A 14,156-nucleotide genomic window follows, 5' to 3' on the forward strand; every position below is an offset into this window, starting at 1 on the left:
TTTTCCCTTTCCAGTGGCTCCCACGATCCGAAGCGGCCCTCCAACTGCAGTGGTGCACATCAATGCTTCTGCTCTCCTGGAGTGTGCTGCAGAAGGAGTTCCGACCCCAAGAATTACGTGGAGGAAGGATGGGGCTGTTTTTACTGGAAACAATACGAGGTATGGGCTAGAAGTTAATATAGGTATTCTTCATTGTTTTTTTATTAATTACAAAAAAGCTTAATTATCTCTGCCAAGAGACATCGTTATCAAGACATCTCTGCCTTGTGAAATTGTTCATTTCCCACAGGTCAGAACTCATGTTTGTGCTCTCATCTCAAATAGACCCAAATGTGGGAAATACAGTGACAGAAACAGTAATGCAAAAAAGTTGTTCTACAGAAATATAGTAGTACCAAAGTTTTAATCCTTTTATTGTCAAGAAGGACACAAAACTCCTTTGACAAGCCAAGAGAATAATTATTATTCTGATATTAAGTATTTTGAACGCAAAACATGGAAAACTTTTGTATTCTTAAGTATAAATATCATAGAATGGTTTGGGTTGGAAGGGACCATAAAGATGATCCGGTTCCAACCCCCTGCTATGGGCAGGGACACCTCCCACTGGATCAGGCTGCCCAAGGCCCCATCCAAAGCCACCGCTCTCATTGGGAAGAAATTCTTCCTTGCGTCCAGTCTAAATCTGCCCCTCTCCAGTTTATCCCCATTGCCCCTCGTCCTATCACTCCAAGCCTCTCTAAACACTCCCTTTCCAGCTTTCTTGTGGCTCCATTCAGGTACTGCAAGTACCCAAAACTGGAGTTTTGATGGGAAGCAAAGCAGTTTCATGCAGACCAAAACCTACTGGAGTCTACTCTGTAGTTTGTAATATATGAAACTTCCTATACGCATTCTAAGATCAACGTTTAGTGTAGTGGATGGTTACTGTCGTGTGATCGTTTTAAAGCAGTTTGGCATTTTCTAGAACCGGGCAAATGCTAAAGAATTCTGTTATTTTTCACAGGAAAAATAAAAGGAAAATATACAGGCATTAATTAGGATTTTTTACAGTTAAATGAGAAACCATAAAAGTAGGCGTTTGGATGTTTTCTGCAAATCTGTCATCATTTATGTAGAATCACTGTGTCAGGTAGATTTCATAAATTCTCTGGATGTCCTCGCAAAGAGTGAAGTCAGAATAAATGCAATAGATGAGAAAGCTCTGCGTGCCCACAGTAAAATACCACGTGTTTAGGCTCTTTGTTGTGTCCCTGGAGTCATCTTCTGTTCAGTGGATAGTAGAAGAATCTGTGTGGCTTTGTTTCAGGTATTCCGTGTTAGAGGACGGGTCTCTGCACATTCACTCAGCACTCGTCACCGACACGGGGAGATACGTGTGTATGGCAACCAACGCCGCTGGCACTGAGCGCAAACGAATTGATCTGCAGGTTCTAGGTAAGAGTTTTGGGTTTAGACAAAGACGTGTAGTTTTATAAGCCTCAAGTCCAGTCACACCATTGTGTACACCGTTAAAAACAACAGCAACAAAAAAAAGGAAAGACATTTACGGCTTTAGGGGTACAACCCAAATGTTCCTGAAAGGAAGAGATTTATTCCTTGTGCACTGGAACTAGAAAGACTTGGCAGATCCAATGCTACATGTTTAGTAAGTTTACTACTGTCAAGTTAGTCTTCATAAAATCAAGTGCATGTGTTCAGGCAGTTCAGCTCTAAATCTGGAGGGGGCATAAGTATGTAATTATTAGGAATAATTAGGCTTGCTTTGTCCTTAGTTCCTCCAGCTATTGCTCCTGGACAAATGAATATCACAGTTACTGTGAACGTGCAGACCACTTTGCCTTGTGAAACCACCGGAATTCCCAAGCCAGCAATTATCTGGAAGAAGAACGGGCACCTGCTTAGTGTTGACCAGAACCAGAATACGTACAGGTGAGAGAGATTTTGTTTTCACTGTGGGTTTGAAGGGTGCTTTTGGCGTTTTAAAATCTAGCCATGCTTAAACCCATAGAATCGTAGAATAGTTTGGGTTGGAAGAGACCTCAAAGCCCATCCCGTTCTAACCCCCTGCCATGGGCAGGGACACCTCTCACTGGATCAGGGGCTCCAAGCCCCATCCAACCTGGCCTGGAACCCCTCCAGGGATGGGGCAGCCACCACTGCTCTGGGCAACCTGGACCAGGGCCTCCTCAACCTCACAGCAAAACATTTCTTCCCAAAATCTCATCTCAGTCTTCCCTCCTTCAGCTTAAAACCATTCCCCTCATCCTATCCCTGTACTCCCTGATCAAGAGCCCCTCCCCAACTTTCCTGGAGACCCTTTCAGTACTGGAAGTTCATTGGTTTAATTGCTCGAGAAGAAATAAAAGATTTCAATGGCTTTTACTTTCTTTTCTTTGTTCAGACTTCTGTCTTCAGGTTCCTTAGTCATCATGTCTCCCACCGTGGATGACACAGCGGTCTATGAGTGCTCTGTGTCAAACGATGCAGGAGAAGATCGAAGAGCAGTTGAACTCACTGTTCAAGGTAGAGGGGATATTGCTATTACGTGTCTATGGATCTCAGAATTTCTGCGGGCATTTCAATATTGAGATTTTTATATCGTTCTTTTATTGTAGTGATATCCATAAGTCTGTGGTATTCCCTAAAAAATAAGTTATTTTATTATTATTCATAAACATGAAAATGGATAAAGTAACCTTTACACTGATCTTTATTTTCAGTGCCCCCGTCCATAGCAGATGAAGCTACAGAGCTTTTGGTAACAAAGCTGTCTCCAGTAGTGATTTCCTGCACCGCATCAGGGGTTCCTGTCCCCTCAGTTCATTGGACCAAAAATGGCCTCAAATTGCTTCCCAGAGGAGATGGCTACAGAATTCTCTCTTCAGGTACTGTGCGTGACTGGAGCTCAGCTGCAGAACGTCCACCAAAGAGTGCAGTTGTGCATGCGTGGAAGTAATTAAGTAAATGCAAAGAAGCTGTCTGTTGTCATGCGGTCTCTCTGTGCGGCAGGCGCTGTTGAAATCCCCGCCGCTCAGCTGGCGCACACGGGACGATACACGTGCGTGGCCCGCAACGCGGCGGGCTCGGCTCACAGACACGTCACTCTCCATGTTCAGGGTAAGAGGGGAAGCTGAAGAGCGTTCTGGCAGTAAGCATTGTCCATTTTATACGTACAAATGCTGCAGAGTGATGGGGAGGCCAGAGCCGGCTGTTGCAGGTAGTGTCTTGCTCAGCTCACTTGTCTTTTGGAAGCTTTCATTATTCACGGAGTCACTGCTCTGCGTGTTACAGCTCTCACGCCTTTGTTAGAGCCCTGCGGTCCACTGCTCTATTTTATTTTTGTTTCTTTGCTTTTTGGTGAGTTAAAAATGTATCTGTGTAGGCAAATTCCATGAAGTAAGGCCATGTTTTATACTCGTACTCATGCTGAGTAGATTTACTGTATTTGAGAGCACTTCTGAGCTCTTCATGAGGACGGCAGAATCCAGCCATCGCTAATTCAGGCTTCTCTCGGTTTATGCCACTTTAGAGTCTTCTGTGCTTTCTAGCTTTGAAGGTAAAACCTCTTGCGTTTTCCTTTTTGTTTCATTCCACAGAACCCCCAGTTATCCAAACTCAGCCAGGGGCGCTGGATGTCATTGTGAACAATCCCATCTTGCTGCCGTGTGAAGCGACGGGAACACCTCGACCCATCATAACGTGGCAAAAGGAGGGCATCAATATCGTCACAACAGGTATCCTCTTAAAGGCCGTGACTTCAACCTATTTACTGTAAGACACTTATTTTCTCTTTTTTTAATGTTCAAATTTGGATATAAGGAACTCATTCCTTTAAAAACAAAAAAAACCCAACCCAAAAGTTTCATCCTTTGTTTATATTTGGTTTAGGCAACAGTTACATGGTTCTGCCGAGTGGCAGTTTACAGATTGCAAAAGCAGCTGTGGAAGATGCTGGCACTTACATGTGTGTTGCGCAGAATCCAGCTGGCACTGCTCTGGGGAAGATCAAACTCAAAGTTCAAGGTAAATCATCTTTTAAACTCCTGTAGTCATTTACAGGCAAGAAATTTGTTTATGCTTTTTGTTAGACAAAACGTCGATCTCAGCAATAGAAATGGACCTGATGCTATCCTGTTTGTGATGCTGAATAGAGCCCGGGAGGTTTATTCACCTCAGTTGTCTCTCTACCTTAGGATCAAAATCATAGAATCATAGAGTAGTTTGGGTTGGAAGGGACCTCAAAGCCCATCCATTTCCAACCCCCTGCCATGGGCAGGGACACCTCCCACTGGCTCAGGCTGCCCAAGGCCCATCCAACCTGGCCTGGAACCCCTCCAGGGATGGGGCAGCCACACCTTCCCTGGAAAACCTGGGCCAGGGCCTCACCACTCTCATCGTGAATAAGTTCCTCCTTAAAATACGTTTTTAGGAGTATTTTCCCTGAGAGCTGAAGCATTCCATGTTTCTTACAACATCTAATTTTTTTTTTCAGTTCCTCCTGTTATCAAGTCCCCCATCAAGGAATACGTTGTTCCCGCTGATCAGTCCGTCGCTCTGCAGTGTGAGGCTGAAGGCTACCCCGGGCCAGAGATCAGCTGGCATAAAGATGGTCAGCAAATATCCGAGTCCATGAGGAGAAGGATTCTCAGCAGCGGTGCGCTGCAGATTGTGTTTGCACAGCCTGGCGACACCGGCCGTTACACGTGCGTAGCGGCAAACCTGGCGGGGTCCAGCAGCTCTAGCGTGGAGCTCACTGTGCACGGTAAGTGGGATTGTATGGAAACAACACGTGTTGTCACAGCACGGACACGTGGAGGGTCAGGAGCTAGGGTGGAAGGGAGATGTTAAAGGAAATCGTGTTGTGTGATGTCTGAGTTTTATTGGGTAATGGTTGTCGGCCAGTTGCTTGAGTTTAGGAAGAACGTCACCTTTCCTTAACTCGGTTACAAATATTCAGTTGTTTGTCTACATAGGATCAAAGCCGTAGAATCGTAGAATAGTTAGGGTTGGAAGAGACCTCAAAGCCCATCCCATTCCAACCCCCTGCCATGGGCAGGGACACTTCCCACTGGCTCAGGCTGCCCAAGGCCCATCCAACCTGGCCTGGAACACCTCCAGGGATGGGGAAGCCACCACTTCCCTGGGCAACCTGGGCCAGGGCCTCCTCACCCTCACGGGAAAACATTCCTTCCCAAGATCTCATCTCAGTCTTCCCTCCTTCAGCTTAAAACCATTGAAGTCTGAGTTTTATTGGGTTGTAGTTATCAGCCAGTTGCTCGAGTTTAGAAAGAACGTTGTGTTTCCTTAACTCGGTTACAAATACTTCACAAATTTCTGTGGCATTATTAAGGGTGGTCATTGATGGAGGCAAGAAACAATGCAGAAGATCTGGGCAGGGCTTTCTTCAGTCCATCATTGTGTGCTGATCCAGCTGTACTTGGGTAACAGCATAGTGGTAAATGTGTTTTAATAAACCTCCTGGCAGTTCCACCCAAGATTCGCAGTACGGAGGCGCAGTACACAGTCACGGAGGACTCCCAGGCTGTTCTGTCCTGTGTGGCTGAGGGCATCCCGACACCAACAATAAACTGGAAGAAGGACAATATGCCGTTAACAGACATAGTAGGAAAATACCAGGCTATGCCAGATGGAGACCTCATTTTGGACAACGTTGTGGTAAGTTCCTTAAATGTAAGCTATGACTTGACAGGTTTGGCAGTAATAAGACCCTGCTTCTCTTAGTTTTCACCCACTTCTGGATTAGTCTTTATATTTTGTTTTCTTGTTCTTAATGTTCCAGAGTGTTTATAAATGTTTCGTTTTGCACTGAGGAGTAAAATACCCATGAAAAATTTGTACTGATAAATTATTGGGAAGGTAAAAAAGCCGTGTAGGTCATTGCTCCAATTTGGAGGAAGTGAAAAAGTTCAGAGTTTCACTGAATGCTTGTTCCAAACCTTTGGAGATCCTCTTATCCTTTCAAGTGGCAGTGTTGTGTAGGATATCTCACAGTTGAAGTTCCCCCGATGTGCTTTCTTCCAGCCTGAAGATGCCGGCAGTTACACCTGTATTGCCAACAATGCTGCTGGAGAAGACACGCACACCATCACTTTGATCGTTCACGTGCTTCCAGCTTTCACTGAACTGCCTGGAGATATAGCTTTGACTAAAGGAGAAAAGCTCAGATTAACGTGCAAAGCAGCTGGAGTACCTGTCCCCAAAATAACATGGACCTTTAACAATAACATCATTCCAGGTGGGTATCACCGGGTCTTCCTGGTAGTTGTGCTTTAGTGTTGTTTTCTCCCATGCAGCGTTGCAATTCGGTTAGGATAAGGAAAACAACTCTAGAGAGGACAAACATAGGTGGTGGTTGTGTGAGGAATATCTTTAGTATTATGAAATCACGTGATTAAATTGCCTCTGAGACAAAGCCGTTAGAAAGGTAATTGAGACATTATTCCTCTTCTGTAGCCAATGATGTAACACACAAAAAACATTCGATATCTGATTATATTTACTCAGTGTCAAACATCTAATGGTGTTTCTCTTAAATATGAAGAAATCCTCAGCAGTTCCCAGAATGCAGATGCACAAAGCTCAAAATTAAGGGAGTACTTAAGCGAATACACGCACATGGGCAAATGTCATAGCAGTGACTTGTCTGTGCATTTCTGAGCTCTCAGAACTGGCCCAGCGCCGTCGAGCTGGGTTGCTGAACAGCCCTGTCATCCCAACCTTAGGACGTACCACCCACTGAGATGTACAGGTTTAAAAGCATCGCAGTAACGCTTTGCTTTGCGTTCTCCCTTCAGCACAATACGACGATGTAAATGGACATAGTGAACTTCTTATCGAAAGAGTATCTAAAGATGACTCTGGTACCTACGTGTGCACAGCAGAAAACACTGTCGGCTCAATCAAAGCTATTGGGTTTGTGTATGTCAAAGGTATGGAAAATAACGGCGGTTGTGTTCGCTACTGGACAGCCTCACGCGGCCATCTCTTCTGATAGTAGAATCATGGAGTGCTTGGGTTGGAAGGGACCTCAAAGCCCATCCAGTTCCACCCTCTGCCATGGACAGGGACATTACCACTGGATCAGGTTGTTCAAGCCCCATCCAATGTGGCCTTGAACCCCTCCAGGGATGGGGCAGCCACCACTGCTCTGGGCAGCCTGGGCCAGGGCCTCCCCACCCTCACAGTAAAGAATTTGTTGTTAATATCTAATCTAAATGTCCCCTCTTTCCATATAAAACCGGTACTCCTTGTATTTAATATCTTGTCTATGCCTAAATGGAAAGAAACAAAACAAGTTGAAATTTTACACTTCAGAAAGTCATAGATGAATTATTTCTATCAGTAAAAGAAACAAAACAAGTTGAAATTTTACACTTCAGAAAGTCATAGATGAATTATTTCTATCAGTAATTTCATTGAGGGCGTTTATTTTGACTCTGCTATTTCTTTTCCATGACTTATTTTTTTCAGAGCCTCCAGTCTTCAAAGGAGATTACCACTCTAGCCGAATTGAGCCCTTAGGTGGCAACGCGATGTTGAACTGTGAAGTCAGAGGAGATCCGCCTCCAACCATCCAGTGGAGCAAAAAAGGAGTTGGTGTTCCAATTAGCAACAGGATCCGACAGCTTAACAATGGTTCTCTTGCTATCTACGGCACTGTTGTGAGTCGCTGCTCTGTTACCGTGGGTTTCTGCATTATACTTGATCAATGAAGGTATTCCAGACTGTATTGTTTTGAAAGAGCGAGGCTGGACACTTAATTCACTTTTGCTTTTTCCTTTAACAAATGTTGTTTTCATTCAGACTAGAATTAGACTCAAATGGTTGTGACAGCCCCTCTGTCGTTCTTTTTAATGGTCTGACTCTGCAAGCTGATCATTGGTGTGCGAAATCCTGGTTATGCCCAATTAAGTGGGAATTTGCTTTTGACCTTAAAAGAGCCTGAATTCTACAGAGTCGGGTCAGCTGAAAAGCGATTGCGTTCTGCGTGTGCAAATCTTTTAGCATTTAAAATTGATCCTCAGCATTAAGGAGCTGAAGGAAGTGAAAAATGGAATGTTAATAAAGGCAAAATGTTGAGATGCTCTAGAATCTAACAGCGTGCCTCTTAAAATCCGGGATGTTCCATATTGTGTTTCAGAGAATACCTTTACAGGAGGTGCAAACAGAAACCCTCGTTACATACACGTTGACTATTTGCTTTGCGTTCTTTAGAATGAAGATGCTGGTGACTACAAGTGCGTGGCTACCAACGAGGCTGGAGCGGTGGAACGCAGTCTGACGCTAACGCTTCAGAGTAAGACAAAAGCGATAAGTTTAGCGCCACTAGGTTGGAGCAATAACCTACCTTTGGATAGGTGTGTGCAGCTCCCACTGACGTTCTGGAGGTCAGGTTAAGGTTCATCTCATCTTTCGTCGTTAATATTTAACAGTTCAGTGTGAGCTAGTGGCTCAAGTCAAAGAGAAGAAGCACATAGAGAGTGATTCAGCCTCATCTTAGAAACCAACTTAGAGGGGGTGAATCGCCCTCTGAAAGACCGATTTCTCTCAGCTGACTGCTAAGAGAAATAGCATATAAGTAATATACAATTGGATTAAACTAGCTTCTTAGCTTTTAAATTGAGGAAATTACAGGAGATGAATCCCAGCTTTCACCGAAAATATTATATTTTTGGCAGAAATAATATTTTAGAATTATGTTTTCACTAGCAGTAGAATTTCCGAACATCTCTTTGCTCTTACAGCCTCAAGCAGGGTATGGATCTGTTACTTCTTGTCTCAGTTGCCTCTGGATGTGATTAATAGCATCTTCCTGCAGGGTTTATGAAAAGCAACCCATTTTAGTAATAAAGACGACTCTGTGCTCATATAGTCAGGCCTTAATCCCAGCTTTGGTCCTCAGGTTTCTGCATGTTAAAAATAGTCTATCATGGATACCGCTTGCGTATATTTTTGACAGTGGAAGGTCAGCAATGATTTTAATCAGAATAAACAGACTAAGGATTTTTTTTTGCCCTTATTGTGACCGGGCTTTTAATATGCAGTGTGAAGAAAAAAATGTAACCGTCTGCTCTTGCCTAAAGAAGCCCTTCTCTTTCAGGTCCTCCAGTCATAACTGTTCAACCTGTAGAGACAGTCATTGAAGCCGGTGCCACAGCAATACTGAACTGCCGAGCAAATGGAGAGCCTCCTCCAACCATCAGATGGTCCCGCCAGGGTCATCCGGTTGTGAGCGACGAGAGAGTGACTGTCCTATCTAATGGCTCGTTGCGTATTATTGCAGCGCAGAGGGAGGATACATCCGAATATGAGTGTGTGGCGAGGAATCTAATGGGATCTGCTTTTGTTAAAGTCCCACTGACTGTCCAGGGTAGGTGCACAAAATATAGGAGATGAACTGAGAAGAAATGTGACCAAGATTTTATCTTACCCGTATTTTATGGATATTTGATCTTACCTACCATCTATCCGTTATTTTAAGGTTGCTCTGAGATGTCAGCGGGTTTCTGTTTCATCTCATTTTGTTCCATTATACTCATCCGCCTGTGTGAGACAGATGAGTGTGAAGGAGTGAGAGACACAGAATCACTGATAGAATTATTAAGGTTGGAAAAGCCCTCTAAGGTCATCCAGTAATAATGAAAAGATCTTGAACTAAACCCCGTCCTCAGAACACATATCATAGCTTAATTGTACCTCTACAGAAAAGCACGTAGGAAAATGAGCAATAACTAGGAAGCAATAATTAGGAAGAAATCTTTCTGTGAGGAGAACGTGTCCCAGGGAGGCTGGGCCAGAGCATCCCAGTTACGGGTTATAAACTGGAGAGGGGCAGATTTAGTCTGGACGGGAGGAGGAATTTCTTCACTCCGAGGGTGGTGAGGCCCTGGCCCAGGTTGCCCAGGGAAGTGGTGGCTGCCCCATCCCTGGAGGTGTTCCAGGCCAGGTTGGATGGGCCTTGGAGCCCCTGATCCAGTGGGAGGTGTCCCTGCCCATGGCAGGAGGGTTGGAACTGGATGGGCTTTGAGGTTTCTTCCAACCCAAACGATTCGATGATTCTGTGAGCTGTTGCAGAGCACTTGAAGTATTCTCTGATCTGTAGTAAGATATTTCGGCAGTAAAGAAGATGTGACATGACTTGGGTTTCTGGGTATGGCTTATAAAGTTCTTTTTTCACTTTGCTGTATGGGTCTAAGCGAGTTGTAAGTACAAGCGCGTTACAAACAGAGCGTCGTGTTGCCCGTTGCAGTGCATGGTGGATTTTCTCATTGGCTTGAGTGGCGACCTTGCAGCGTCACTTGTGGTCAAGGTGTCCAGGAGCGCGTCCGTCAGTGCAACAACCCTCTGCCGGCCAACGGTGGGAGGAGGTGTGAGGGGCCCGATACAGATGTGCGCAGCTGCCACAACAAGCCGTGTCCAGGTAGTTCTTTAATGTGATTGATACCTTTAATGAGCCTTGTGTTAAGTGCCCTAACAATTAACCGTTATCGCCGTGGATCTTTGTGACAGATTAATTATTCTCAGAAGCTGGAATTCCTTTTGACTTCTGTGGAAAGAGAGAATTTGAACTAAAACCCACTTACACATTATTTATTAAAACTGGGGTTTCCTGTTTCGTAGTGGATGGCAACTGGTCGGAGTGGGGGCTGTGGGAAGAGTGTTCAAAGAGCTGTGGACAAGGCAACAGGACCAGGACCAGAACGTGCAGCAGCCCAGCGGCTCAGCACGGCGGGCGGCCCTGCGAAGGCAGCGCTGTGGACTCCGTCATATGTAATATTAGGCCTTGCCCAGGTAAGAGAAGGTTGCTTCAGAATCAGTTGTAAAAGGGGCTTTCTATATAGATTTCTGGGTTTTTTTCCTGCAAACACAAATTCTCTCAGCTTGTTTCAGATTATTAAAAAAATCACTACTCGAAATCTGTTGTGCAAATCCAAAACCCTCTTCAAAAGCCACATGGAGCACAGCTGTTAATAAATTGAGACATTATCATCGTTTTCCTCCGTTTTTTTAATTTTCATCTGTGTCTGTCTCCTAACTAGCTGAACTAGTAGGTTTCCTTCCTGTCTTGGCATAACTTTGCATGTTTGACAAGCTGTAGCTTATTCGTAGCCCTCTACCACTGGTGTGTTTCCTTCTATACAGTTTGTATTATATTGATTTTTTTCTCTTTTTCACTGGCTTTGCTACAACCGCAATGCTAAGTATTCACCTACCATCTAGAGATTCATTTCTCTAGCTGTTGGCAACAAACCCTCTTCTGGCTCCTGCTTGACGGCAGCCACTCAAGCCCTGTGTCAGCTTTTAGCTCACCTGGTCCCTTTTCCTGCTGAGACCTTCAGCCTCGTGCAGGATGGTCAGAGCCAGGTCTCTTATGAAAATGCCAGATTTGATCAGGTTTTCAGTTCTGCTGTCCTAAGATTGCAGCTGGAGGGGTTCCAGGCCAGGTTGGATGGGGCTTGGGCAGCCTGAGCCAGGGGGAGGTGTCCCGGCCCATGGCAGGGGGGTGGGACTGGATGATCTTTGAGGTCCCTTCCAACCCAAACCAGTCTATAATTCTGTGTGTTCAGAAAACAAAAAGAAAAAACTTAAATCTCTCTTTTGGAAACTGTTAATCTGTTTCTCAAGGTGAAGGTTTTTCCAAGGGCTTATTTGGAATATTTCACCTATTGGTTTTAAACAGTGGAGCTTTTTTGCCGAAGGCTGTGGAGCTGTGGTTTCCAGTTGAAGCAGCTGTGTGTTTTAAATAGTTTTATAGCTGTGCTGCCTTTGCAGTTGATGGTGAGTGGAGTTCTTGGCTGCCGTGGGGTCCCTGCAGTGAGACCTGCGGGAAGGGCACTCAGACCCGGCTGCGGCTCTGCAATAACCCCCCACCGTCACACGACGGGGCGTACTGCGACGGCTCCGAGGCACAGATGCAGGTCTGCAACAAGAGGCGCTGCCCAGGTAAGACACATCTGACACCATGAGAACAAGGACAAAGTCATCACTTCCTTTCCAAATTCTACTTAATTTATATCAAAAAACTTTCCGGTTCTAAAAGTCTGGTCCCTGAAAAAATGCTCTGCGAGGTTTTTATTTTTACTAGCCCTGGCACTATTTTTAGCATCCCTTTGGAAGGATTTCTTCTGCTCTCCTCGTCTCCCTTCCTGTGCCCTGCCCCTGTGCAAAGGCAGCATTTTAGATCCTTGGCACTTAAATTACAGGTTTCCTAAACATTTCTTTATGAAATTTTTCCCAGGTTCAGCGATTTGTTTATCCTTATCTTCCACATCTCAGTGAGTCCTTCATGACTGGGTAGGAAAACTCCGAGTTTTGAAATGTGGTCTCTCTATTTGGCTGAGTGCAAGGGTAGGGAAGGGAAAAATTAGGAAGTGGAACAGCCAGTGGTTCAGGCTGGATCCTTCTGGCTTTGTGCTCTGTTTTGCACATCCCAGGTCTTAACGCTGAGTCCATACTGGAAATACCAACTGGTAGGAGAGAGAACAAACTGTGTGGTAGTTGAGCAACTGCAGTTTTAACGTCACTGATTTCTCTGGCTTGATGTGCTGCTGCCGAGGATGCTGTTGCTTACAGCTTAACGGCAACTAACTCGCCTTGTCTCAGCCACCGACTCCAGTGACCATGTGGATGATCGAAGACTCTTCGACTCAACTGCTTAAACCCGGCTCATGGGAGATAATTTAATAATAACTCCTGTGAAGAGCTGAGCCAGTGAGTCAGAGGTTGGTTGGGAAGGTCTGAGAAAGAAGACAGCAATGGTTATATCTTCAGGCAGCACAGCTGCAACCAGAGGAGGATAGAGGAGTAAGGACTGTGTTTTTGGGGTGGTATTCATACTGGTGTGGTAATTTTGGAGGCTGCTTTGTATACAGTTCAACTCGCTTAGAGATACCTAAAAATGGGTATACCTAAAAAAAAAGGTATATTATACCTATATTAGGTATACCTAAAAAAAAGAGTGATTGAGCTTGAGAACAGTGATCCCTGACCATGACTCAGGTCAGGCTTCTCCCCATTTTCACTCCTGGAAATCCCTTTGTAGCAATCTCTTTGTAGCCAAGATGCTCTACAGAGAGTCAGTGTATCCTACAGTAGGTTTTCCCCTGATGTAACGCTGGTTCACTGGGTTATTTCTGATGTCGACGACTGAAACTGTACCGTGCTGTGCCTCTCTCGCCAGTGGATGGGAAGTGGGCCACCTGGAGCAGCTGGAGTGCCTGCACCGTGTCCTGTGGTGGAGGCAGCAGGCAGCGAACGCGCCACTGCTCAGACCCAGCTCCGCAGTTTGGGGGTCACAAATGTGAAGGGAACGACATACAAATGGATTTTTGCAACAGCGATCCTTGTCCGAGTAAGTGCCTTGGGAGAGGCTGCTGGTCCGCTCCGACTGGGCTTCTCCGGGTGCACCAGAGGAGGGAAGCCCTCCGTAAATCACCCGCAAAAATGAGGGAGGCTGAACACAGGGAGGTGTTTTGGCTGCGTGATGAGAGCGAAAGCATCTCTTCGTCAGTCTGGGACATGTTAATTAAATACGAGGCTCACAGAGCAGCAGGAGCTGGTACCTAAGGTCCGGCCAGGCTGTCAGAGGGCACGCGGCTCCAAAAGCTACAGCTGTCCAGTCAAAGCAGCCTTTGTTTTTATTTTGTGTAAAGTAATGTAAAAGTTCCTCTCCGCTAGGAATATTTTCCTAGCTTGACTAGGTTTTAACTATCTGTTGTTGTTAAGAGGAAGACAGATAAAATCTGCCTTATTCTTACAGTTCATGGCAACTGGGCCCCATGGAGCAGTTGGGGAACTTGCAGTCGAACGTGCAACGGAGGCCAGATGAGGCGATACCGGACCTGTGACAATCCTCGCCCTGCCAGCGGCGGGAGGGCGTGCGCAGGGGCCGATACGCAGATCCAGAGGTGCAGCACCGAACTGTGCCCCGGTGAGTGCTCAGAGAAAGAGCAGCCATTAAATCCACTTCCCCTGGAAGACTTCAGGCTATACGTGATTTATGTGAAATGACTTGCCTTACCTTATTTCCTGCTTCATGTGTTAGATTTTCCCAAAAGTGAGTGGAATCATTCAAAGCGGGAAAAATGAAAGTATGAAAGTCTTTCCTACACCTTGTAATTCTGCTTAGTTTT

General features: G+C 45.3%; 1 protein-coding gene across 1 annotated transcript in view; it reads left to right on the forward strand.

Annotated features, from left to right (window-relative positions):
- HMCN1 (hemicentin 1) overlaps positions 1 to 14,156 on the forward strand; it is a 196,802-nt gene that overhangs the window by 161,111 nt on the left and 21,535 nt on the right. Inside the window, exons 73-92 of the mRNA XM_054073595.1 lie at positions 15 to 159; positions 1,310 to 1,437; positions 1,776 to 1,932; positions 2,405 to 2,526; positions 2,724 to 2,888; positions 3,013 to 3,120; positions 3,600 to 3,737; positions 3,892 to 4,026; positions 4,496 to 4,765; positions 5,489 to 5,679; positions 6,046 to 6,259; positions 6,819 to 6,953; positions 7,495 to 7,685; positions 8,239 to 8,320; positions 9,125 to 9,394; positions 10,274 to 10,444; positions 10,645 to 10,815; positions 11,797 to 11,967; positions 13,205 to 13,375; positions 13,784 to 13,954. Coding sequence (XP_053929570.1) covers positions 15 to 159; positions 1,310 to 1,437; positions 1,776 to 1,932; positions 2,405 to 2,526; positions 2,724 to 2,888; positions 3,013 to 3,120; positions 3,600 to 3,737; positions 3,892 to 4,026; positions 4,496 to 4,765; positions 5,489 to 5,679; positions 6,046 to 6,259; positions 6,819 to 6,953; positions 7,495 to 7,685; positions 8,239 to 8,320; positions 9,125 to 9,394; positions 10,274 to 10,444; positions 10,645 to 10,815; positions 11,797 to 11,967; positions 13,205 to 13,375; positions 13,784 to 13,954 — 3,306 coding nt within the window. The remainder of the gene's footprint in view (positions 1 to 14; positions 160 to 1,309; positions 1,438 to 1,775; positions 1,933 to 2,404; positions 2,527 to 2,723; positions 2,889 to 3,012; positions 3,121 to 3,599; positions 3,738 to 3,891; positions 4,027 to 4,495; positions 4,766 to 5,488; positions 5,680 to 6,045; positions 6,260 to 6,818; positions 6,954 to 7,494; positions 7,686 to 8,238; positions 8,321 to 9,124; positions 9,395 to 10,273; positions 10,445 to 10,644; positions 10,816 to 11,796; positions 11,968 to 13,204; positions 13,376 to 13,783; positions 13,955 to 14,156) is intronic.

Source organism: Cuculus canorus, chromosome 8 (assembly GCF_017976375.1).
Source record: "Cuculus canorus isolate bCucCan1 chromosome 8, bCucCan1.pri, whole genome shotgun sequence".
Taxonomy (NCBI): domain Eukaryota; kingdom Metazoa; phylum Chordata; class Aves; order Cuculiformes; family Cuculidae; genus Cuculus; species Cuculus canorus.